General features: G+C 42.3%; 1 protein-coding gene across 1 annotated transcript in view; it reads left to right on the top strand.

Moving 5' to 3' along the window:
• GLI3 (GLI family zinc finger 3) overlaps positions 1-24,754 on the top strand; it is a 216,176-nt gene that overhangs the window by 173,598 nt on the left and 17,824 nt on the right. Inside the window, exons 9-10 of the mRNA XM_082044232.1 lie at positions 1,261-1,377; positions 2,675-2,815. Coding sequence (XP_081900358.1) covers positions 1,261-1,377; positions 2,675-2,815 — 258 coding nt within the window. The remainder of the gene's footprint in view (positions 1-1,260; positions 1,378-2,674; positions 2,816-24,754) is intronic.

Raw genomic sequence — 24,754 nt, 5'->3', positions numbered from 1 at the left:
TGCTGCAGCAGTTTCTCGTTCCAAACCGTCTCTCCTGGATATTATACAGGAACATAATACAGGTGGGGAGCACAAAAGGGGGGACAAACCACATCAAAACAATAGTGTTTTAAAGATTAGCAGCTTTACTTCCAAATATAACTGACTATATACATATAGTCATATGTGTATATGTATGTACATATACATAGAGTCAGATTCTGCACTCCTGACACAGGTGTGAGCAACTCAATCTGTGAGCGACAGAGGAACTCAAAGATGGTGCAAAGTTCTGAAGGTTTTTTCTCTGATTTGTGCAAAATTAGACTTGTTCAGTTTGATTTAAACATTTTGATAAACCAAGCTGTATTCTCAAAAACTGGAGATGTGAAGCAGTGAACCAGGCCCATAATGTGGAGTTTATCATGGTTCGTGGTTTGCCTGTTATTAACTAGTGCTGTTTGTTTCCAGATGACCTGGGATAGGTTATTTATCAGTCTGAGAACTGTTTATCTCCTGGCTAGCTTTTACAAATGTAGAAGCTGTACTGCTGTAGGAAGCATATTGATTTTTTGTGGGGTCCATGCAAGTTCAGTTATCTCTAAAAGATCTCTGGATTCCTACAAGATCCATTTGCAGGAGTAGATAATGGTGTTCAGTCTAGCACAGCAAGAGAAAAACACGATTCTGGCCTGCGTATGTCAGCAGTACTTTTGCTATTGATGGGAGAATAATCCAGGACTTCATCTAGGATTTTTTGGCTGAGAGTTTCACACTAGTGTTCAGTTTTTCTTCCTATCTGCCATTATAATGGGAAACACAGCACAAGAGCTGATGTCTTGTTTGTAGATGTTAAGTGCAAAACCTTTCCTCCAAGTGTGAAAAAATACAACTTTTTGTCAGGTCGATTCAGACTAGTGCACAGTGATTTCATTTGTCAAGATTGCCTTTCTGAAGTCATCATTATGTGGAAAATCGAGTTCTTCCTACCCCTCCTTGGCCTGACAAAACCCACAGTGGTTTGTAGCAAAGGACTGCATCAAATGCCCTCCTTCCTGTTCCCTCCCTGCTCCATTACAAGCTTGGGTGATGCAGCTCTTCCACAAGTTAATGCTATGTAATTGAAGCACAATGTAATTGCATATCCAGTGTAATTAACAATGTAGCTTCTCCAAATAAAGTTGCTGAGCAGATGCTGCATATTTCTGTTTGGAGCTACATATTTATCACAGTCTAATTTTGTCTTTTTTGGAAAAACAAACCAACCAACCCTGCCTGCAGCAGAATAAACCCACAAGTGAATCTGCAGTGAGCAGCACTGGAGATCCCATGCACAACAAGCGCTCCAAGATGAAGCCAGATGAGGACCTCCCCAGCCCGGGAGCAGGAAGCGTGCAGGTATGGCCATCAGATGACAGTCATAAGCCTTTCATCTCGCTGCCAGAGGGAAAATAGACCTCGCCGCTGGCACGTGTTTTCAGGCTTTTTGCCCTTGTATGGCACTTCATCTAGTGCAGACATGGGCGGCCTCAGCGGAGCGTGGTAAGGGTTAAATGTGGGCAGCGAGGGGCTGCTGGATGACAGGGCTGTGTTGCAGAATAAGGGTCACAAAGAGGTGACTCTGGTCATTCAGGGAGAGCTCAACCCTTTGTTCACCATGAAAAAGTGAACCAGAAATATTCGGGTCTTTATTGAAGACGTGTTTTCTGTTCAGAGACAATATTTACGCCACGTTGACTTTCACCAGGCCTTAGCACTGCACTGCACTGAGGCCCAGTGTCAGGCTCCAGTCTCGTTTGCTCTGCTTTCTATACCAGTTAATGCCAACGGTTCTAGTAGAGTGACTCCTGATTTACAGTGACTCAGGGGAGATGGGAATCAGAGCCTCAATGTTGTGAGTGCATCCATGAAAACAAAGCAGAAGTCCATCTAAATCCTTCAGCAGGTTTGAAATGGAAAGAGCGTGAGTGCATAATCTGAACCAAATGTTTACACTAACATCTGACCCTCACCCTGAGCACATAAAAATCTGGGAAGAATGAAGCACCTTGGGGAACTGAAGGTGGAAAGTCAAAACCCCAAATTAAATACTCTCTTCTCTTGCTTACCCCTTTCATGCACACATTACAGGCAAGAACAGGCTAACAAGTAGCCTGAAAATTACCAAAATGACTTTTGGAAAGGTTTTTGTGTACAAAATTGTCACTGGATTGACAATGAAAACACACTTTGGATCACTTGTGATCCATTTTGTGTCTAACCATAGTACTAAAGTGAAATTCTAATTAATTCATCTATATGGAACAGTGCCTTTTTCACTTGTGATGCTACTGAATAATGAGGGGTAAGTGTGCAAATAAAAACCTGCTTAAATATGGGGAGAGGGGAGCCAAGCCTTTTTGACTTCTTTGAGTTGAAATGTAAAGGGATTATTATTTTTTTTTTTTATCTGCAGTACTTCTAGGGAGGAAAAAAATTATATTGCACATATAGTCTGCAAATGGCTTCTGGCTTACCAGTTCTGTTTCAGGCTTCTGTATTTTGTAGAATGCAGTTACAGAGTGAATTGAGAGTAGAATAAGCTACACACCCACTCCCATCTTTCTTTTGGTGCTGAAATAATTAACTTTTCTTCCTCCTCAGTTTCAGAATTTCCTCTCTCCTCTCCTCACCCCTGTTTTTTCCCTCTCTCCAGGAACAGCCAGAAGGAATGACCCTGGTAAAAGAGGAAGGGGACAAAGATGAAAGCAAACAGGAGCCTGAAGTGGTCTATGAGACAAACTGCCACTGGGAAGGCTGCTCCCGGGAGTTTGACACACAGGAACAGCTCGTGCACGTAAGTTAATGCTATTCAGGAACTGGGTTTTAAAAGTACGTGACCTTCTTTTCACGGGGGTCGGGTTCTCTGACCCTGTGCTGAGTCAAGTTTCTTAGCTAACAGCACTGCAAACTAGAGAAGGGTTTACGAGTTTCTGAGAATAAAGAAAACTCAGAGCCACAGTGCTTGACCTGTTCAGTCAGCTAAAGCTTCGTGTAAAATTCAATAAAGTCTTCAATAGAGGTTGTAATGGCTCTGATCCTGTAAGCCAGCAAACGCTATTTTGAGTTAGAGACTTTGATAGTTATTGAGTAATAGTAAGCTGGACATGAATTATTATTAACCTTTAACCAAGTTTGATTTTTTTCTCCCAAAAGGGACTGAAAGAGTAGAAATGGGCAATGGGAATTCTTCCCCTTCCCTAAGGGGGGTTTTGGTATCAATTTACTGTTGTGTATAAACTGGAGGGGATTATTTGGCTAAATACATGTAAACTGAGTTATTTTAGTCTTTTTAGCAAAAGCGAACTTTATGGTCTTATTTATGCTACAGCAAATATTAGTCTTGTTTTTTCTTTGTCTCTACCACTTCTCCAAAATAAATTATTTTTACTCTTTTGTAGTATTGTAAGCTAGAAAATGAATTATCAAAATCTAGAATGTAACCTAGCAAGTACAATCCTTCCCCCATTTCCAACCTCTTTAGCTAGCAGTATCTCTCTTGATTACTAGCATTATAGAACATATCTAAGTACTCTAAAGAAAAAAAAAAGGAATTCATGGTACAGATTAGAGAGGAGCATCTTCCACAAATGATCAGTGTGTAAGCATCCTATTTATTGTAGAAAACTGTTGAATACTTACCTGGAGATCATGCAAAATCTGTCGCATAATGTGGCCAATACTACCGAAATAGCTTGTTTAAAAATGTACTTTTCCACCCAAAATAAATTTTAAAAAAACCCATGTATTTCCAAGCACAATCCAAAATGGTAAACTGATGCTGCAAAGCTGACTTCAGTAAAGCAATGCCAGGCTCTAATTCCTGGAGTGTGAGAGACGATTGGTGTTGCAGTTATTCGTCAGGATGTATTTTCAGATTCATGTTATTATTAGGTAATAGCAGTAACAGTAAGAATAATGATAATAATAAATGAAAGACTATCATAAAATAAAATAATGGCAAAAATGTGACATTTTTAAAGAATCCTTTGGACACATATTGCTTGAAAAACACCATAATATTTTAATAGGCCAAGGTGAAATGTGAAAAGAGACTCCTTCAGTGTCATAATATCTTTGGGGGTCGAAACGCGATATGTACGGTTGCTGCAAAGGCTTGGACGCATTACGAAGATCAAATGTCGGTCTTGCAATTGATTCCATGCACACAGACCAATCGACATCATCTGAGGCTCTGCACAGGCAGTCTTTATATCTGCTAGTAATTGCAAAGCTTTATGATGCCTGGCAAACCTTTTTCAATATTCAGAAATAATTCCAGTGATGATGACAAATAATTTATACCAAAATATATGAAATAAAATGGAAATTCAGAATAAAGGTGCCCTTGGTAGTGAAAGAAAGAAAGAGGGGATTTTTTAAGTTTTAAACATAAAATTTGATTGAATTCCACCATGCCTGTTAGCTAATGGCTAATGTTTTGTAGTTTCAGGTGAATTACATTGACAGTGTGATAGATTTTGTTTTGTTTTGTTTTGTTTTTAAAATGCATTTGTTGTTTCTGGTTTGTTTTTTGTACTATAAAGATCTGTAGTGTAAGGGTCAATAGCAAGACTGCTCTGAAAAAAGTACATTTCTTATGTTTCTTCATGATGGCAACATGTGAAATGGGTTTCTCTAGACATAAAGAAGGCTGATAGAAAATGTTTCTGTGATACAAGGAGTTATTTTTGGCAGAGCTCAGGATTCAGATATGGTATGATGCTATTTAAGATTATGAGGTCCAAGTCCTGACTTGATACCCTGAGGACAATAAAATCATCATCGCAACCATCACCTTCAAGTAGTGCAAATCACGCTGCAAGAGTCAGTGTGACTCAGTGATGGGGCTCTGGTTTGTGATTTCTTTTGCTGCTTTGACAGAGCCCTGCTGTGGGTACTCAAGTTATTTCTGTCCAGAATTGTAAAGAGCTTTAGACATCTAACTCTGTTTGAAAGTATGGCACTTCATCCTGGTCTCTCTCCCCCACATTTTGTCTGCCATTGATTGCCCGAGCCCTCTGATGGCCAGAAATGAAGTCCAGGTCTCGGTAGGGCTTCATGGGAGGACAGTTTTGGTTTTGCTTAGGCGTGTGACCCCAGCAGAAAGCATTAAGTCCCTGAGCTGCGGTTTGGCCCTTGAAAACCTCCCCACTGATGTGGCTCATGTCCATTTCCTACCCAAATACTCCTGAGTAAGTCTGAGTAGATAGAAATCGCCATAACTGCGCTTACCTCAGCATCTTTGGACTGAATGAGTTCCTGACTTGGCATGTGCACATGTGTGCCTGTACTAGGCACAGAGAGAGCATGTGTCTTTGTGGTATGGGTACATCCTTTATTCAGTAATATTGACAGTGCAGTAGCAGCTGGAGGCCTTGTCAAGCCCAGAGTCCTGTCATGCATAGACACTGCTCAAACTCCAGAGGAGGAACAGCCCCGATATGGGCACAAGGTCTTCACCCTGCGACTCGGGGGCCACGTACCTGGGGCTCTTCGATGCTGTCTGGAGGCACCCGAGCTAGCTCATATACAGGTAGGCATGTAGCTGGGATCATGCTATGCTTCCCAACAGGGTCAGGGCTTTGAAGGATAATAGATATTAGCCTTCAAATCCTACAGCAGAGCTCTGCTGCATTGCCTCTCCTGGCTGCATGTGCTGCTGCTCCACAGGTGGCTCCCAGCCCACTGGCAGGCTCAGCAGAGCCTCGGTTGCTCCAGCCCAGCCTGAAGCGGGCTTTGAAGTAAAGTACTGGACTGTCACCCAGGACATCAAAAGTATAGATAACCATCCTCTTTTGTTGACACTACTGTGGCTAGTAATCACCAAGGCAGGGGCAACTGGCATAGATAAAGGCAATAAAGGCTTAAATTGCCCGAGCAAGACTCATCCATATAACGTGTCAGCATACCTGTGTTCCCTGACACTCAGCAGGGACAATTAGCATGAGCAGGGTGCTACAGTCATGTTCAGAAGTAAGGTGGGCCCTACATCATATTTTGTGCACATGTCTGCTTGCCCATTCTATGGGTAGTCAAGTGAACTGTGTAGTGAAACAAACAGTGAGCTATGTAGACATTTACAAAGGATTGATTGCAGGAAACCCCTTCCCTGTCACCCACTTCATTGAGCACATGGTATGTAGCATATATTCACTATGAAGGAAAATGCATTGGTATATTTGACTTGAAAGTATTCGTTCTTTCACCTGTACAACTCTAAACCATGCGTTCTTGTACAACCTGATCAGGTTAAATTTTCAGGATCTATGCAGGCTAGGAGTAAGTCTTATAATGAACATGGGGTTTTCTCCCCCTTTTTCAGGGAAATAAAGTACTATTTGGAGTGATATGTAACAGTAAGATATCATACCCCAAATCTCCGATGGCACAGAACAAACTGTTATCCAAGCCTGCATCCGAAAGGACTGGAATTTTAGAAGAACTGTGGTGTTTAGGGGAAGATAGGAGTATGTTTCTGGATGTTTGTTTTGTTTCCTAAAGGATTAGGTACAGCATGAATTCTAGTGATGGCAGATTGAGTGGAGCTCTCCTGAGCAATACACAATGCATGTAGTTCACACTATAGATATCATTACTTCCATCATGTAGACATGTAGAGGGTTTATACATAAACATGTATGCATGTGTTTCAGAAGAAGTAAATATGAATTTGTGTGTATTCCGGACTTTCTTTCACATGAAGATAGCTTTATTGTCTTTTGGAGAATGATGATACCTGATTTACTTTCAAATCAACTGTGGATGAATCAGATTACAGCAGTATCTGCATTACACAATGTTGTGTGATTTAGCGTATATGAAACAGTAAATATGAACATGTCTGTGTCTGAGTATGTAGTATAGCTTTAGAGCAGAAATTACAATCTTGGGCACAATAGTAAGCATTTGATGGCATTTTTCTGCATTACTTCCTGTAGCAAAATCCTGCTGTTATTAGTGTAAATTGTGGACACTAGTGAAACTGTGCTTAGGCCCCAAGGAGCAATGTTTTTTGACTCAATTTATGAACAGAACCTGAGCTGCTATGAATATATAACTAAAAAGCTACATAAAAGAATCGTTATTGACCCACCCAGAAAGGTCTGACACTGCAATGATTTTGGTGCGGGAGCTCTTATGTTCAAGTGATATGTGCCACTTAGAATTCAGCATGGTTAAATTTTCATGATACATACACCAAAAGCCAAGGTGTTAAACCATTCAGTTGCTCTGCCTTATTTATAGCACCTATCCACCCTCCCCCCCCCTCCTTACAGTTAATAGAAAGATTCATGATTCTTCATGGTTGTCTATCTAGCGTCTGACAGTACCGACTGCCCTGCTAAAGCAAGTCACTATCTATAATTGATATCCTTCTATGGAATAGGGTTCTGGCTGCAATTGAAGGCTTTTGCTGAAAGCTCTTAAATCCTGACAAGTTCTGCCCTTTTTCTGGTTCAGTCGCTGAGCTGCAATGCTGGGATCCCAGGGTTATTTGAACATGGTGCAAAAGGGGTGCGTGTGTTGCACATTAGCAAATCACAAAGCTGGAGACCCACATTAGAGCCACCACTGCGTTCACCTGCCAGGTAGTTTTATTTATAGTGCCTTGCACTCCTGAAAAGGTCGCTTACATTACTGTTTGCACATGTGTGTCATAGATCTCTTTCCTTCTTCTTAAAAAAAAAAATCTTATTTATTTGAAAGCCTCGGTTTGCTGCTGGGGTCTTTATCATTCAGCTGTTCAATTAATTTCTCTGCCCAGCGAGATATTATAATTGGGCTTAGCTGAGCTCAAGTTTGTTTTAAATATGTGATAAATGCACTTGAGCGCCCAGAAGCTAATAAGATATTGTATATTTTTATAAATCTGCTTTTTGTTGCAGTTTGTCTTTTTCCTCCAGAAATCAGTTTAAGAATAAAATATTGCAAAAAGGTTTAGACACTAAAGATAAAAGTTTGTTTAAGAAAATTAACCTTCAAGGAAATGACTGAAGTTATTGTTAAATATTAATACAACAGCAATCAGAAAAACGCAGTGCTGCCTATTTCTCATCCCCCTTGCTGTGTAGCCTTGATGATAATTATTTTTTATTCAAAAACATGCTTGAAGAACTGTAGAGCTATTTTTCGTTACTGTTTTCTTCTTAATTGTAGAGCAATAAAATTCTCTCATTGTTGTTATATTTGATTAGATGAGATAAAAAAGCCCTAAACTGACAGCGATGGCTTACGTTCAGGATTTAATTTGCTGAGGTCTTCCTGCCCGCTTGAAAAGCTCTGGTGACTGGAGTGTTCCCCCGGCAATCCCCGGGGGTAGCTGCTGTAACACTCCAACACCCCCCCTTATTGCACCAAGGGGAAGTAACTTGTGTTTCTCAGGTACCTGCGTGTTTCCAAGGTGACTGTGCGGCACCGAATATACACAGAAGAACCATTATGTGGAGTTCCCTGACTTGTTTTTGCCCTCCACTCATATAGAAGAGGGTAGCTTCAGCTCTGACTGACAGAAGTTGGCCAGTGATTCATGGAGACCCATCTAAAAGCTGGGCTGCGTCCACAGCCTGCCTCAGCTCTGGTTTTGCAGCATCTGTTATGATATGAGGTGCCTTAATCAATGATGTGCACCTCAAAACATAGAACATATCTGATCGAGAGGTGAGGAGCACGCTGCCCTCTGAAAGACTGGACTCCTTTGTACTGGGTCATTTTGGGTACCCAGAAATAAGCACACTCGAAGGCAATAGACTTTTGAAAGTCTTATTCCCTCTGCTACCATGCTGCCTTTGGCCCGTGGCTTCATCCTCAGCTCCTGTCCCATAGGAGAGTGGTAGGTAAGGACTGGAGAGAGATTGATTTCTCTAAAAAAAACTAACCAACTGCAACAGGAGAATAAACCACATTAGAGCATTTCCCCAGAGTAACAGCTGCAGTGGTAGAGCTGTAAATGACCACAGGAGTCGCACATTGCCCACCACTTGCAGGAGCAGAAACTGCCCCATGAGCAAACAGCCTGAGGCTGACAGAGCTGACAGGGGGCTACTCGCAGCTGTGTGGGTAGGCATCTACACCTGAAAGGTGGAAATTACACAGAGCTGCCTCAAAAGGTAGATTATCCCCTGTGCTCTGGGTGCTGGAGGTGTGCTTGCAACTAGTCATGATGCAGGTGATGTCCTAGCTACATGAAGCAAGCCCCTTCATAGTCCCAAAGGAGTGTAATCACACATCCCAGTTTGCATGCATCTCCAAATATGTGCAGGGTTTTACTTAATTTTTAATTCTTCTATACAGACGCAGTTTTCAGTGCATTTTCATTGTAGTTTTATTTGACTCTAGTGCAGTAACACAGAGAGGTTTCAGCCCGTTCACAGTCTTGTGCGTGGCAGTGACAGCCACTGCACTGAAAGGTTCAGAAATGTTTCCTTTAAATTGAAAAGAGTAAGGAATAGATAAGAACATGAAATCCATTATAGCAATCATTTTTTTCCTGACAAAAGGAGAATGTTTTACGTAAAACAGCGCAGGGGTTTTTGTTGGTTGTTTTATTCTGTTTCATCTTATTTTATTTTTTTATTCAGTGGGGTCTGTACCCTAATCCATATTTGGAAAAGCAGTGCTGTAGATGAAAGAAATCATTCTTCAAGTGAGACAAGCCTAAGGCTTGGGCTGAAGATTGAGACAATGTGGAGAAGGCAGGGAGTTGTTCTGAAGGCAAACAAGTGCGATGGAAAGGTTTTTTCCAGTTTGTGCATCCCCTCAGTGTATTTGACCCCTGTAACTGTGAGGGAACAAGGGGGAGGAGAGAGAGGAAGGAGAGATTTTAGCAAGTAATCATGAGGATCATCTGTCCAGAAGTTTTTGGATTTTGAGATCTCTTCCTCACTGCCTGTTTAGAGGTTGAGTTATAATTAAGACACTGCCTTACTGTGCTTGATTATAGGCTGCTGAACCCATAGTTTTGAACTATGCCAGAATGGCAGCATCGTTTATGGGCCAGCAATTTATTACATACCGTAGGAAAGCTGATAAGCAGTTCTGTGCCCCTGAGTGCATGCTCGTTCTCTCTTGGTTTCTTATGTCTACATGACACAGACTTGTTTAAATGAAGCAAGTCTTTAACCCCCCATCAAAGGTAACCATGTAAGTGCTGTCGGGTTTTAAGGTTAAGTAACCGCAGACGGACCCCACTGCTGTTCTGTAGCCTCAGCAGCCCTCGGGGTCTGGCACGGCCCCTGTTTGCCTCCCCAGCACATCCGTGCTCCGCGCCAGCCACCGTGATGGCCTCTGCCTTCCAGCGGTGTTAAAAGTCGGCACTGCTGCCTTCTGAAGAGATCTTATTGACTCTGGGCTTGACCCAAAGGCCAGCTGTGCTTTGGCTCTGGTCCCCTTAAGCACTCCACTACACAAGCACATTGCAGTTCCCCTGCCCAGAGTCTGGCCTTTGATGAATCACAGAGGAGAAGGGGGAAAAAAATATAAAGTGGGGATTTTTTTTTTTTTTGGATAGAGAAAGGTTTACAAAAAAATAAATCCACCCTAATCTGTGAAGTATTAAGAGAGGATTTAGAGAGAGAGAGAAATGTAATCATTTTAAAATTTTAATTCCTCTGTAATTAGCATTTCTTTCACAGCATTAGGAAAACCTGTTGTTGGTCTGATGCTGCTATGGCTGCTGCTTACCAGTTGCCAAAGTCATTGTCTGTGAATTGGTGTCCCTGAAAGAGGTTGCTAAACGATGACATGTCATTTAAATAGCGGTTCTTTTTCACTGTTGTGGGTAAGGATGAACGGTACTCCTCCTGGGCTCCAGGAAGTTACTTTATCCATTTAGAGTGAAACTGGGACAAGCAGGCACTTGGATGGAGAGGGCTGGGCATGACAGGGAGCAGTGTTCGGCCTCTGCTCGTGGTCATAAAGCACTTCTCAGGTGTTTTGTGGACATGCATACTTATTTAAAGTGTTTATTTTGCCTGACAGTTCAGCTAGCGAACTCTTCTAGGTTAGTGGTGCTTCATGGGAGGAGAAGTGTAGGATAAGAAGCTGCCAGACAGGTCCCAAGGTAGCCCATGCCGCCTGAGAGATGACGGTGTAGGCAGAAGTAAAGCTGCAAACAGCTGGACTCCTGACTCTTGTTGGTAAATCATGGAGAAGAGAGAAAAGAGAAGTCTCTACCTGCTGCTTTTGCTGCCCCTGAGCTGCAAGGAAGGTTGAGTTTGTGCGTTGACTCCAGGTACCATTCAGTCCTGACCATTGGACCGGTATGAAGTGAGTTTGCCTGGACAGAGCTGCGATTTCTCTGCAGCTTTTTCCTGCCTTGCTACTGCTAAGTGTTTTGCTGTTATGTAGCCTGTCTTATTATGGTGAACTAGTGGAAGATCTACCTTGGACATTCTGGAGTCCTTTTTTTGGTGTAACGTGTCTCTGCCCTGCCTTTGTCACGTCCAGATGAATAGAATTTTATCCATAGTACGGCCCATCTTCATATCTTTATCACAAGTGCCATGTTCTCCTTTGTAACTGCCCATGTTGTACACAAATGGTTTGCCCATAGAAACAGGATGCCTCGAAGAACAGAAATCTAAGAGTGCAGGCCCAGCTACCACATGTGGTGGAAGTGCTTTTTCTCAGACAGGAGGTGGCAGATCAGCAGTCAACATGCATGAATGAAGGCAGGGGGAGGGACAGGCAAGCTAAATACAGGCAAAAGTGCAGTTTCTGCATTTGGCTTGGAGAGTGCTGGGCTGCGTGGATTCATTTTAGCAGTCTCATTTGTTTGTGTGACCTCTTAAAAGAAGAAGAAGAAAAAAAAAAGGCAGGTGAGCCTTTTATTGTGGTGAAAAAAGTTAGTGTTTTCCAGTGCTTAAACTTTTGTGTGAGCGTGACTTTTCTTCAAGGTGTCAGGTGCCTAATCTATAAAATGAATGGGTGGTGGTTTTGTCAGGAGTGGGTTCTCTGGTGGCTTGCACCGTAGGTATGAGGTCTGCATATACCATTCTTACGTGTATCGCAGGGCTGAGATGCTGCAGTTCTCCGTGAGATAAAGTAGTCAAGCTGAAAATGAAACAAAGCTCTAACTGTATCCCTCCTTGTGTTTAGCAGAGATAAACTACAGTGGAGTCTCAGTGCTGCTCCGTTTGGCTTCTGGCAGCAGCTTTAATTGGTAAAATGCAGATTTTTTTTTTGATCAAGAGAGGATTATTCTTGTTATCAGTCTGGAGCATCTTATTTCAAGATGAAAAGGCTTCGCTGAATTACAGATGCCAACATTTTTACAAAGCACTTTGGCGATTGACATCTCAAAGAGAAAGTATGATTTATTAGCCTATAATGGCTAACACTGAGCACTGGGCTAGGTCCCACTGATTTGTGAAATTGCTTAATATGAATTGCCTTTTTGTGTAATTCAAGCCCCAGGTTTTTAAAATAAACTTAGAATATAAAGTATATAAAACATTACATACCTGGAAAAGGAAAAGGGTAATGGGGCTGTGTAGCTAAAAATGAAAAGAAAGGCAAATGAAGAAAGGCAGAAAGAAAAAGAAAGAGGAGAAAGAAAAAGAGAGACAGAAAATAAAGAAAAAGAAAGACCTACTTCTAAATCCATCTTGGTGGTGCTTTTTTACAGTAGTTTGGTTGATATCTTGGCAGGGTAAAGATTAATAACAAGCCTTGTCGCTATCAGTACCTGCTTGTCGATTCTCTGTAACAGGGCTGTCTGTTCAGCATGGAAATTATTGATTAAATAAAAATTGCTATTAGATTGTGATGTGATCCATAATCACAAACAATGGTGGACATTCCTCTTTCAGATCCCAAGCCATGCATCAAGTTTTTCCTTGCAGTAATTTATATTGTGCTGACACTCGCACCCATTAGGCTTTTATCCTCTCCTACATGTGTCAAGAAAGCGCTAAAAGAAAGAACAGCAGCAGCACAGCAGCAGGTAGGAACTCACTGAATTCTCAGAGAGAAGAACAACTTAGCTTCTAGTTAGCACCTTACCCCAGCAATGATTTCTGCCAGATGAGGGCAACACCTCTTGAATTCAGGGACCTTTTTCAGAGTGTTTTCAGTAAGGGCAAGAGCTTGCTCCATAAGTACTTGTACCTAAAATTACTACTGTCCATTTTTTCCTTCCATTATTCCCTCAGCACGGTTTTATTTATGATCATTGTTTAAGGTACACCCGTGGTTAGACCCTCCGTGTCAGGACGATGCGGAAAGGGGATGCATCCAGAGAGAGCCAATATGTTATTGTGCGGTGCTTTTAGCATTCCGGATTGTGAAGGACAAGTGCGTTTTCTGTATTTATTTAGCTCTGATGCTTCCTAGTTTGAGGAATCCAGGATTGGAGTGCTTCAGTTGAGACTGCATCACTTTAGGCTGAGTTAATTAAAAAGAGGATATCTCACTGTTCTCTTCACAGCACATGTAAGCACAGTACCAACTTTCTTCCTCCTGTGAAAGCCTTTGTCTAAAACTAAAGCAAACTTAGTCAAAATGTTTTCCAGAGTTTGACCACTTACAGGAATTGTGCCCACACAGCTTCTCTGTCCCTTTGTCTCAGAAGACTTAAACAACATATATTTCAAAACTGATCAAGCCCTCCTGGCCTGGCTGCTAGGTGGAGGCATTCCTGTAGCTCTGGACTGTGCATTGTAGATTGTTTTTCCAGTTATGAGTACTAGGCAGGACTACAAAAAGTGTTTGCTATTTCTATATGAGAGATGAGACTATAGAAGCTTAATACACTGTGGGTATGTGATTTTATTTTATTTGTTAGTGTAATTTTTCACAAAGTTAGTAAAATAAAGGTTTTATCCTTTAAATGGTTATCAGTGCTGGTTCTCATACAATGTGTATTTCTGTATCCCACTACTGTTGGCATAGTTTTTACATATCTTTTATGTGCACAAACCATTTCCAATATTATCACAGATAATCAAGAAAACCCTACCTGCAGTATTTGGCCATTTGCCACATTACACTTGGTTTAAAGAATATTTAACAGTGATCTTAGCTCACTACATTATGCAGGGCAAATAAGTTTTCAGGCTTGGCCGCTGTCATTTAAATCAGGAGGCCACTTCATTTGGCAAAACTGGAGCATGTGCCTTGCACACCTTCCTCCAGTGCAGCCACTTTCTCCTCGTGGATCAGAGCCAAGGGATTACCAGCCAGGAAATTAATTGCTGAGGGGATTCCAACACTTACGGTTAATAAAAAAGCCTGAACAAAGAAGTGTGTTTTATACCACGTTCTGCAGGCGTCAGGCTCCAGCTCTGATAGGTTTTGAATGAGGGAGAGTTACAGACATATGTGACTGCCCTTTGGTTTGTTCGTGCAGCCTTCTAGGGCTGACTGCCAGCACAAGTCTGTCCCGTTCAGATGGTGCCACAGTGGTATATAGGAGAAGAGGTGAGTCTTTGAGATAAACCAGACTACTTAGGATTGATTTTTAGTCACCAGAGGCACCTGTAAGTCCACTGCAGATCAATTAAAGTTAGTGCGTGGAATGCAGGGCAGAAAAAAAAATTGTCCTTGGCTCTTTTCTAACTGTGTTAGATGATACCCCTGTGTTCTACGAAGAGATTCTGTACAGTTTTCATTTCAACAGCTCAGACATATGTCTGTAGTCTAGTTATAATCCAAGACTGTCTGTGATATATACAAGTTATATACGTTATGCTGTGGCAAGAGAGAGATGAAAGGAGGTGTCTGCTGCCGCTCCCTGGAGCATCAGGGGTGACTGACCTCTAACAAATGACAGACCTTTGCTATCCCCAGCTTTGCTAGGGTATGGTTGGGATGACCAAGCGTGGTGCAGATCTGACAGATACATTCTAAATACACCTCCGGTGGAAAAAAGCTGAGGGAGGTCTCAGAGGAGCAATAATCTGTTGCATGTGCTAAAGCTTGTTAGAAATGTTTCTTAGAGATGTTCAGTCGTCATGTCATGGCTTTAACACACCGCTGCTTCTGTCACCCACCAATGTTGTATTAATTCTACCAGGATCTCCTCTGTGGTGAAACAAACATCAAAACATGCATCGTCTTTTAAAGATTTTGGTAATGCTTATTACTGCCCTCATTTTTCTTTGTAGTTGAAAAGCATTGTGTGTTTTTAAGTCACTACATTCCTGACTTTCTTAGGGTTTTTTATGCATTTCTTTGCAAAAAGTGGATCGGGTGTTATCTCCTAATCTGAACTGCAGCTTTCGTAGCTTATCTATAAGGAGACACTAAGTGCATTTATTGAAAAAATTCCTGCTCTTTAACAGGCTCTGCAGACAAAGCATTGGTATTTTTATCACATAGGCAGTTTGGATGTGTCTATGTGGTAGGCACAGGACTCTCTTTTACAAAATTAAAAATACTTATTGATTGATTTACACAGGGAGATCCTGCTGAGGAGTATTTTTTCTTCCATTGCAGGTAGATCAGTGTTATCTGTGCTGTAGTCATTGGAAAAGTACTTAAAGCAGAAGCAAGAGCATGGTTTTACAAAATCTGGGACCAAGATTGGAGGAAAGGAAGTGCATATGGTTCAGCAAGTCCTGTCTACATGCTTAGTGTTACTGTTCATACATTTAATACATTCTGAAGAGCAGATCCCATTTAATTGTCTACCATTTACCCTGCTATTTCACCCCATTAGGAGTGTAGAGTTTTCAGTAAAAGAAAGCGATGTTTTATCTTTTTTATAATGGATCAAGTACTTTGCTAATCCTTCTGTGTAGATAGATGATGACCCATTATACCAGGCTGGGAGTTTGGAAGACTTCAAAATCTTTTAAAAATCGTACTTTTTAGCTTTTCCTTGTTCTACCTTGCTATAGCCTTTTATATATTTCTAAGTTGGCTCGTGGGATTAAGCGGTTTGTCTCTGCTAATATAAAATGATATAAAGCTGCTGTAATATATGGCTGCATTTTAACTCAAAGAGCCTGTTGATAGTGACCCGCTTGCACTCTGTTTCCAAACCCATGCACTGAAAGGCAGTGAAAATTTTAACATATTTTTGTCATTAAAACCATACAGTTTTTATAAAACAGCTCTGGCTTTTTATATTCATCTGGTGCACCACAGTTGTTGAGGTATTTTGCTGAGCACTCTTTCCTTCCATTTTTTTTCCACTCTAGGCATCTTTACTGTTGAGCGTCTTTCAACTCCACCACTCTGATCCATGCTGTGGAATATAAAGATTAGAAATCTCTTCCCATTTTATTTTCTTGTGAACACACCCTGTTTTAAAGGAGAATATTATTACTTTGAGTGCAGTTCGAATGCACAGCACTATAACTAGAAGAGCTGCTGAAGTCCCACTCCTGCAGAGAGCTCAGTGCGTTTAGACCCAATTGAATCTAACAGGCTCCGGGCTGCTGTAAGAGCCCATGTGAGCAGAGCAGCTCGCAGAACCAAGATGTGCACATCTTGGCTAGGAGCAATGGCTGGAATTTATCAAAGCCAAACAGTATGGGGGGCAAATAGTTAATTTCAGGTTTAATATATACAGCAGGTCTGATTTCCCTTGAAGTCGGATGACTTATGGTGGCAGGAGAGAGGCCTGTAGTTTTTTGTCTTCTGCAGCAATGTGGGAAAAGATCCGAAGTATTTAGTTCCTCTGCCTTGTGTGTGCTTGTGTGCTTCTTACAAAATCAGGGTAGTGTTTTCATTCTTCATACAATTTGCAAATAAGATGAAAACCTTATTGTAATTCCTCTTTATGATGACTTCCTTCTCAACCATGCTGGCAAGAGTTCTCTGTAGTCTTTTTTTTTGCTAGTGAGAAAAATACAGAAATAGAATATATGCTTTTAACTGTGTTATACTGACATCTGTAGCAGTGTTAAGTGCCAGGCTGTTTAGGTTTTGTTTGTTTGTTTTAAGGCAAGGCCTGTTTTTCACATATGTTTTCATTAAAGATTGTACACAGCTCTAAGTGAGTTCAGATTTTTAAAGAAGGAAGTCAGCCTTTGCTCACATTGGGTACTGCTTGTGAGGGAGTTCTAATGGGTTTTAACTTGGTTTTCCTGGAAATTCTGTAGCATTTGCACGTAAAATCAATTTTTATCCCTAAGTGCAAAGATCATGAAGCAGAAAATTTTGCAATTGAGCCTCAGGTGGTTTGCTCTCCTATACTCAGCCACTCCTAGAAGGTATCAGGCAGTCCATTTTCTAGGCAACATTCACTGGTGATTTCAGACCTAGTGAAGGGCAGATGTTTGGTTTCAGGCCAGCCTTTACCCTCTTCTCCATCCAGCTGTAGGAAGAGCTCTGCCCTTGTTTGTGTAGTACTGTTTTGACTAGGTTGAGAGAGGAATGTGTAACAGATTTGCAGGGAATGTAGAGCTCTTTGCAATGAGGACCTCCTCTCTTGTGAGCTTATGGCAGGAACAGGCATTGCCCTCCTTGCAGTCACGCAGTAGAGCACCTTGGAGGGGCAGGCACCAGTCTCTCTGGTGACCAGTTATAAGACCTGAGAGAATGGCAGGAAGATGTGCCGGGGAGGTTTAGGTCGGACATGAGGAAAGGTTCTTCCCCCAGAGGGTGGCGGAGCACTGGAACAGGCTCCCCAGGGAGGTGTCACGGCCCCAAGCCTGACAGTGTTCAAGAAGAGACTGGACAAGGCCCTCAGACACACAGTGTGAACTGTGGGCTTGTCATATGCAGGGACAGGAGTTGGATCCAGTGATCCTTGTGAGTCCCTTCCAACTCAGGACATTCTGTGATTCTGTGATCTTCTTCCTGCATCTCACTCGGAAGGAAGGAAGGAAGGAAGGAAGGAAGGAAGGAAGGAAGGAAGGAAGGAAGGAAGGAAGGAAGGAAGGAGGGAAGGAAGGAGAGAGGGAAGAAGATCATCAGTGCAGCACTAGGGTATAGGATATGGGAGAAGACCACCTTCAGTTGCTATTGGATTGTGATGGCCAACATCAGCAAAAGGCTTTCTTGCTGTTAGTGCAGCAGTTACAAGGTCAGTACAGCTCTCAAACTCTGCATCTGAACATGCACAGTTTGCATCAAGATGCTGGAGTGAGTGGAAGCTGGAGGAGAGCGTACCAGCATCCACACAGCCATGTGGAGCGTCTCATGCAAATTGCAGAGCTGTGCACAGGAGTGCCCTGCAGTGGGGGCCACCAGGAGGACAGCCAGAGCAGGGAAGTAATGCAGACGGCGGATAGGTTGGGGAAAGTGGCTGGGAGAAATGCCAGGAGCGGTCAGCTTGTACTTGGCCACTTGTCATCTTTCAGGAGCATTGCGGGGGGCGGGGGGGGACGGGACGACACATCACCTACAGGCTCCTTCATCCCAGTGCCCTAAGAACTTAGTCATCCTCATGGTCACTCTATTGCATCTTTACCTGCTTCAGCGGTTCTCAGGAGAGTAGGGCATACCCTTGGAGGGCAGAGACATAACCAGAACATCCCTGTTTGAGAACTCGAGCATCTGGTTTGTGGTTTCCACTTTCTGTTCCTTCACTTCTCTGCTGCAGCTCCCTCACACAAATGCAACTAGCCCTCTCCTTGTGCAGGTCACAGATTCAGCTGGTTGAAGAGAGAGAGAGAGCTTTTTTTTTTTTAGGTAACATCACAAAATATGGAAGCTGTGATACTTTGTTTGAATGAAGGCAAATGCAATATGAAGCATCATTGCTGGAGGAACTGGCCAAGTCCAATTATCACAGCAGCACACATTGAAAAATGATTTCCCTATATTTGAGAAAAAAAGGAGTAAAGACAACTGGAATTTCTCTAACATACCTGCTTCACCTATTAACCTCCCAGCTAGTAAGACAAGAATGCAACCTTCAAGAAAGAGATGGCACTTGATTTTACACACAGTTATGGAAGGGAACATCAGAGAAAAAACAAAGCTGGGAGTCATCAAAATATATTTCCTACCACTTTAAAAGTGGAATGATTAATGTCCACAACATTTATGTTGATGTTCTGGCAGAACCTCATTTATTAAATTTTCAGGTTTAGGAAATAAAGATGCAGTTTCTGCCTGTTGCTTTATAGCTGCATACTCTTACACAGGAAATCAAGGGAGAGCTGTAAAACATTGCCCTCGATGGAGCTGCATTTTGTTGCTAGCGGACTTAACTGTACTGTATATGTGAATATATGTATATTAAATGAAACAAGAACAAGATGTGATCTTATTGGGAAAGAATCCCTGCAATATCCCATAAGTTCCGTTCCCCTCACAGAATAACCCAAAGTCTACCAAGAAGCTGTCCAAAACCTGGAGATATAGGTACAGGCTGAGGAAATCAGTTCCCAGCCTGACGAGCAAGCTATGTTTGCCCTGTTGGTATTATATCTTATCCATACTGTGTAACTACTATATCAGGAATTAAAAGAATTCCATGCTGTATTATGAACTGCTGTCTTTATTTTTAGGATTAGATAACTTTTCTCCCTTTCCCCCCCCACTGATTCTCTTTATGTCCTAAGGGCAGATCCTTTCTCTTGGGTCAGGAATGTAATAAGGCAGGTTTTCCTCTCTCCAGGATATTGTGTCTGTCTCACTGTGTTTAAATTGCCATAGAAAGCTCTTCTGAACAAAATACAGTATTTTCTTTGTACTAGAGCCAACGATTGACGTATCCTTGGGGACTTCTCTGTCTTTAGCATTTAAACACACAAGTTGGATATGTTTAACCTATTGATAGGCAACAAAGACAACTACAGAATTTATTACAAGAGAACAAAAGGAGAAGCAAAAAGAAAACATTTTTTTTAACCTGGGGATTGAGAACTTTTATTGCTGCTGTTAGTGGAGAGCGATGAAAAAAAAAATTAGACCTATGTTTTCAGCTGAAACAGGGAGGTGAGAAGAACACAGTCCTGCTGGGTTGTGTCCTTTGAATTAGTGTATTCCTGTTTATTGCTAATACAGTTTCACGTTTCGAGAACAGGACTTCTCTATGCCCATACATTAGAAAAATCACTTGATTTGCCATGGCTTGGTTAAATAGTGTTTCGGGAAAAAATATGTCTCCTGCTCAGGCTTATAGTAAACTTCACAAAATGTAAATGTTTATGAATTATTAGTTTCACTGCTCTTGGTCTTTGTGCATTCCTCACTTCTGAACTTGTATGCCCCGTGAGACAATCTCTTTCCATGTGTTGCACTGACCCCAGATCTTTAATACATTTTTAAATATGACTATAACCCCAGCCTCTCCCCATGGTAGCTGAGCAGGTCCAAGAGAACTGTTGAGCCCAACTGTTTATTGCAACATCTCTGAGGTTCCCCTTGGTCTGTCCTTCACATGGGAATGCTCCCTTGGACAGTAGAGTCGAAACAGCCAGATTAACCCAAGCCTGTGAGACTGAGGCAGGTGGATAAGCAGTTTATGAGCTATTGAGGCAGCAGTATTGGAAGTACAGCCACATCTTGCTAGGAAAAGGTGATGAGCTGTTACAGGGCAGAACCATTCAGTCTCTCGGCATGGCCAGAACATGATGTGATCCCTCCCACCACTTTCCTCCTTTCTTGCCGTTTCCATCCTCTTTTCCAGCCACCGGTTTCCATGCTGCCTTTCTCCTTTGCATATGTCATCCCCGACCACCTACTCCATAGGCTGTCTGAAGTTATAAATCATCATTATTTTTCTGTTGACTTGGCCTTCTAATTTTGATCCCTCCCTTTCTTCATTGACTGCTGTTGCCACTTCTCAAGGGACAGAGATGCGAATCCAGAACGGCACAGTAATAAATGAGCTTCAAGCATGAGTTCAGCTGGAATGCTGACTGAGGTCTAATCTTTTTCTTGTAATTAAGTATTAACAATCTTGTACACAGAGTTCACATATTGAGTTTGTAAAATACCGTAATTTATATTTCCTATTTTGTACACACTTCGGTCCTTTCTGAAATAACCATCTTTTTGACTGAAACTTTATTTCGTGATTTGATTTTTTTCTTAATGAGTAAAACTGTTTTAGTGACACTGGAGTTATAAACATTTGCGATACATGTTTTTTTAATACTGTTAAAAAAGTCACACTCCTCTCTCTCACATATAAACCCAAAATACCTGGTAACTGAAATGTGGTATGCCGCTAGTCCCCGTTTAGGTTTACAATCATGACCAAATCTAGGGGGATCAGAGGCCTTCATTTGTTAATAGCGGAAAACTTTGAAAAATAAGTATTGAGATTGAATGATAAGATCAAACACTGCAGAGTGAGGAGTGCACTGTGCAGACAGAATATTTGGTGCATTCGTGATACACAGAGGAAATTGCCATGCCGTGCTTTTAAGATCCAGCTGATTTTAACTGTGGGTATTCCGTTTCAGCAAAGGTGTCAAGACTGTCGAGGCACTGACCTGCTTTGAGCCTGATCAACAGATTGTACAAATTGTCGTGTTGCTCATCAGCGTTAGTAGAGATCTGTCACAACAGCATTTCTTAAATCTTCCATAAAGTATGCAAGACAGCCTCAAGAACTGTAATAGAATAACAATAAATGCATCCAAAGGAAAGGAAGCAGGAGCAGAGATAGTTATCTGAGCTCCTCCAAAGGCGGGTGGGTGCCTGTGCAGAAATGCAGAGTTCTTCGTGTAGAGCCATAGCTTCGACTTGGCTTTAGGAACTGCAAGTGGCTTAAGCATTTATGCCACCATAAAGGTTTAAAGCAGCTTAAGTGCTTCTTCCATCTCAGGAACTAAAAATGGCTTAAGTACTTATGCCACCCTAAGGACATGAGGTCAAAAGCATGCTCTTGACTCATGCAGCAGGGAGGAGACATTAGTCTCTTGTGGTTGTTTAGCCTGGTGGTGCCTGAAAATGGTCTTTAGTAGGGAAAGGACAGCAGGGATCCATACCTATTTTCCAGCAGATAAGAGGAAATTAAAAGGCATGCATTGTTCTAGCAGAGAGCCACAGAGGTTAGAGGGAGACTCGATTGCAGTGATTGGAATGTGTCCAAAAAGTCTGCTGGGGATTTCACTCCACGGAGATGCATTTTTTTTCCTCCTCACAATGGGATTTCTATTGTCACAGGATATTTCCTGCCTCACCAGGACCTTCTTTATATCCTGACTTCTTTACAAAGCTTTTGTCTGTCCATTTTGCTGTGCATCATGGAGTTAATCTTTATCGAGATGTTAATGAGATGGTAGGGAGGCCTGCCTGATGTCATCTCTTAGTTGCCTGACTACCTAAAATGGTAGTGAGTAGCAGTGATGAGCTGTGGATTGCATCCCCGGGGAGCAGGCAAGCAGGGGTACTTGCTTAAGTGCTGCCCTGCCACTTTGCTGAATGCTGATACTCTTTTTACAATCACTCAGATATCTCAGGAAGCTGTGTGGGTCAAGAACCTCAGAAGTGTGCACATCACTCCTGAACAAGTGACTACTTTCGGTGCGAACCAGACACCTAAATACTTCTGGGTTTTAGCCTTCCTGGGCCTTAAGTGTCCACCTGTAATGTGGCCATAGTAGTAGATGCTGTTTCCCAAGGTTTTGTGTTAGGAGAGATACATTTACAAGCTATGAGCTACTGAGATGCTTTGGTAATGGCCTCAAGTCCAAAGTGAAGGAGAGTTTTGTACTTACACCTGGGCAAGGACAGGGAAGTTTAATTCTGTTGTGCCAAGTCTGGCGAGTTCTGGTGTACTTCACACTAGTCTGGTTGAGAAGGTGAAGTCATACAAGAGCAGGTGAAAAGAAGCGACAAGAGGGCCACCGAGGTGGGATGCACTAATGCAATCCTGGAAGTGTCAGCGAGGAACCTGGGAACAAAATGACAGGCAGGATACAGGGACTTCCACATCTCTAGCCAAAGCAGGGTAGGAGTGGGAGCGAGCACTTGGTCGTCCTAGAGAAGACCAGAAGGAACCAGTTTGTTTAATCCAGCAAATTAAGGCAGAGAGGAGAGGGTAGTCTGTCAATTATCTGGGGTGGGGAAGGGAGAGAAATAAACACTGTGCAGGGAAGGAGAGCTGTTTAAGCTAAAGGATAGTGCTGGCACAAGAACAAATGAGTATAAATTGGCTGTGCATAAATCGAAGCTAGAAATTAGTTGCTAACCAGCAGAGGAGTGAGTTCCGAGAAGAGCCATCCACTGGGAGCAGAGGGAGCAGATCACCAGTGTACTTAGATGACGAAGCTTGCTCTGTTCGTGACTGGGATTATGTGTAGCAGGGCTTGCCACAGCGAGGGATGAGGCCTGATGACCGGGAACCTCCCTCCTGTTTCTGACCCAATGAGGGTTTGAGGAGAAATTTACATTCCCTTACCCAAAACAGGTAAGTAAGAGTGCTCCCTGCAATACTTCCAGGTCAGGGACAACTAATCCCCTTCCAAACCAGCCTCAGGGCTGTCCCGCCTCTTGCTGCCTGACACAATCTCTGCCTGGTTCTCCTCGGCAGCCCGTGGGCTCCACGAGTCCCCCATGCAGCTGCAGGATGAGCTGTGTTTAGCAGCTGTTCCACTGCGATGCCTCTTGCCGTTCAGTCTTCTGTCTCCTATGCAGGAAATGCAGCAAATGCAGCAGCTGGCTTGAGGGACTTTCTGTGGCAGTACAGTCCAGGGGGAGATTTGTGCTGGAAGACGCCTTAAATGCCGCTTCTGCTTGATGTCGATAGGGAGATCCGGTGATTTCTCAATTTTTTTAAAATACGGGGAAATAACAGCGGAAAGATGAAAGTCTGAAATTTTCATTGTATAATTGAAATTAAACCAATTTTTGGCAAAGGTGACAGGCCTTCCAGCGAGCCACTCACCACATTATACTCATAGAGCATGGTCTCTTCCCAGTTTCTTCTTCTTATACTCTGGGGTAGTGTGTCTGGGTTAGAAAGCAGAATTAGGAGATTTTCTCAATGTTTTCTACTTTGTCCACCAAGTAACACTTTGCTTTCAGATGCAATCTCAGTTGCAGGTGACAATCATTCTTTTTCTGTGGTTCCTAACTCATTCTGCCTGTATGAAGGAGCTTTCCTCCTGGTGTTTGACCACTGTGAGAGCACATTTGGCCTTTGTTGATGTACTGACAAGCTAATGGGTACCAAGCAGTCAGCTAGGATATGCTTAGACTCTCCTTTTCTTCCAAAACCACACAGAGGAGGGAAATGGAACACTAAGATTATTGCACGACCTACCTCCAGTGTCATCTGCTACAAGATGGACTTGCACATATGGTGTGCATTGCTTATATAAGAACATGTATGATTTAAGGTGTTCCCTTTTAAAATAGTATTTCTTACTATCTAAGCATTTATGCTTCCAGGACACTACATGTTGTGCTCCCTGTTGTCTCTGCTTTTAGAGCTTCCCCAGTAGAGATTACAAGTGAACTTCAGCCTTGACTTCAATGAATTTGGTGCCTTTTTTTTTCTCTGGAATTGAAATCCATCTCAGAACTTCCTCCTTGAAAGCCAGGGTGTTCTGAGACCAAAATCAGTATTTAGGTAGCTCCCTCTGTTCCCGTTAGGGTATTTTGGAGCCAAATGGTAATAGTAGTATTTTCCAGAGAAAACAAAATGAGCCAGGACAGACCGAGGTTTGGTAATGAGCGTTGAAGTGGCATGAAAGTGACTGGTATTCTGCAAATGACCCATGTTTAGCAGCTTTTTTGAGCTGTATGCAATGGGAGATAGCTTGTAGAATTCCAGCTTTTAACAGGGGCTTTTTTTCCAGGTCAGAAATTCTTAATAACACAGAGTTGGTTTTTCAGAGCCTTTTGTTAGCAAACGTGACACTAGGGAGTAATGTCA

Source organism: Streptopelia decaocto, assembly GCF_964273445.1.
Source record: "Streptopelia decaocto genome assembly, chromosome: 2".
NCBI lineage: Eukaryota > Metazoa > Chordata > Aves > Columbiformes > Columbidae > Streptopelia > Streptopelia decaocto.
Note: the sequence above shows the minus strand (reverse complement) of the source record. Positions and strands in the feature narration are given on the sequence as shown.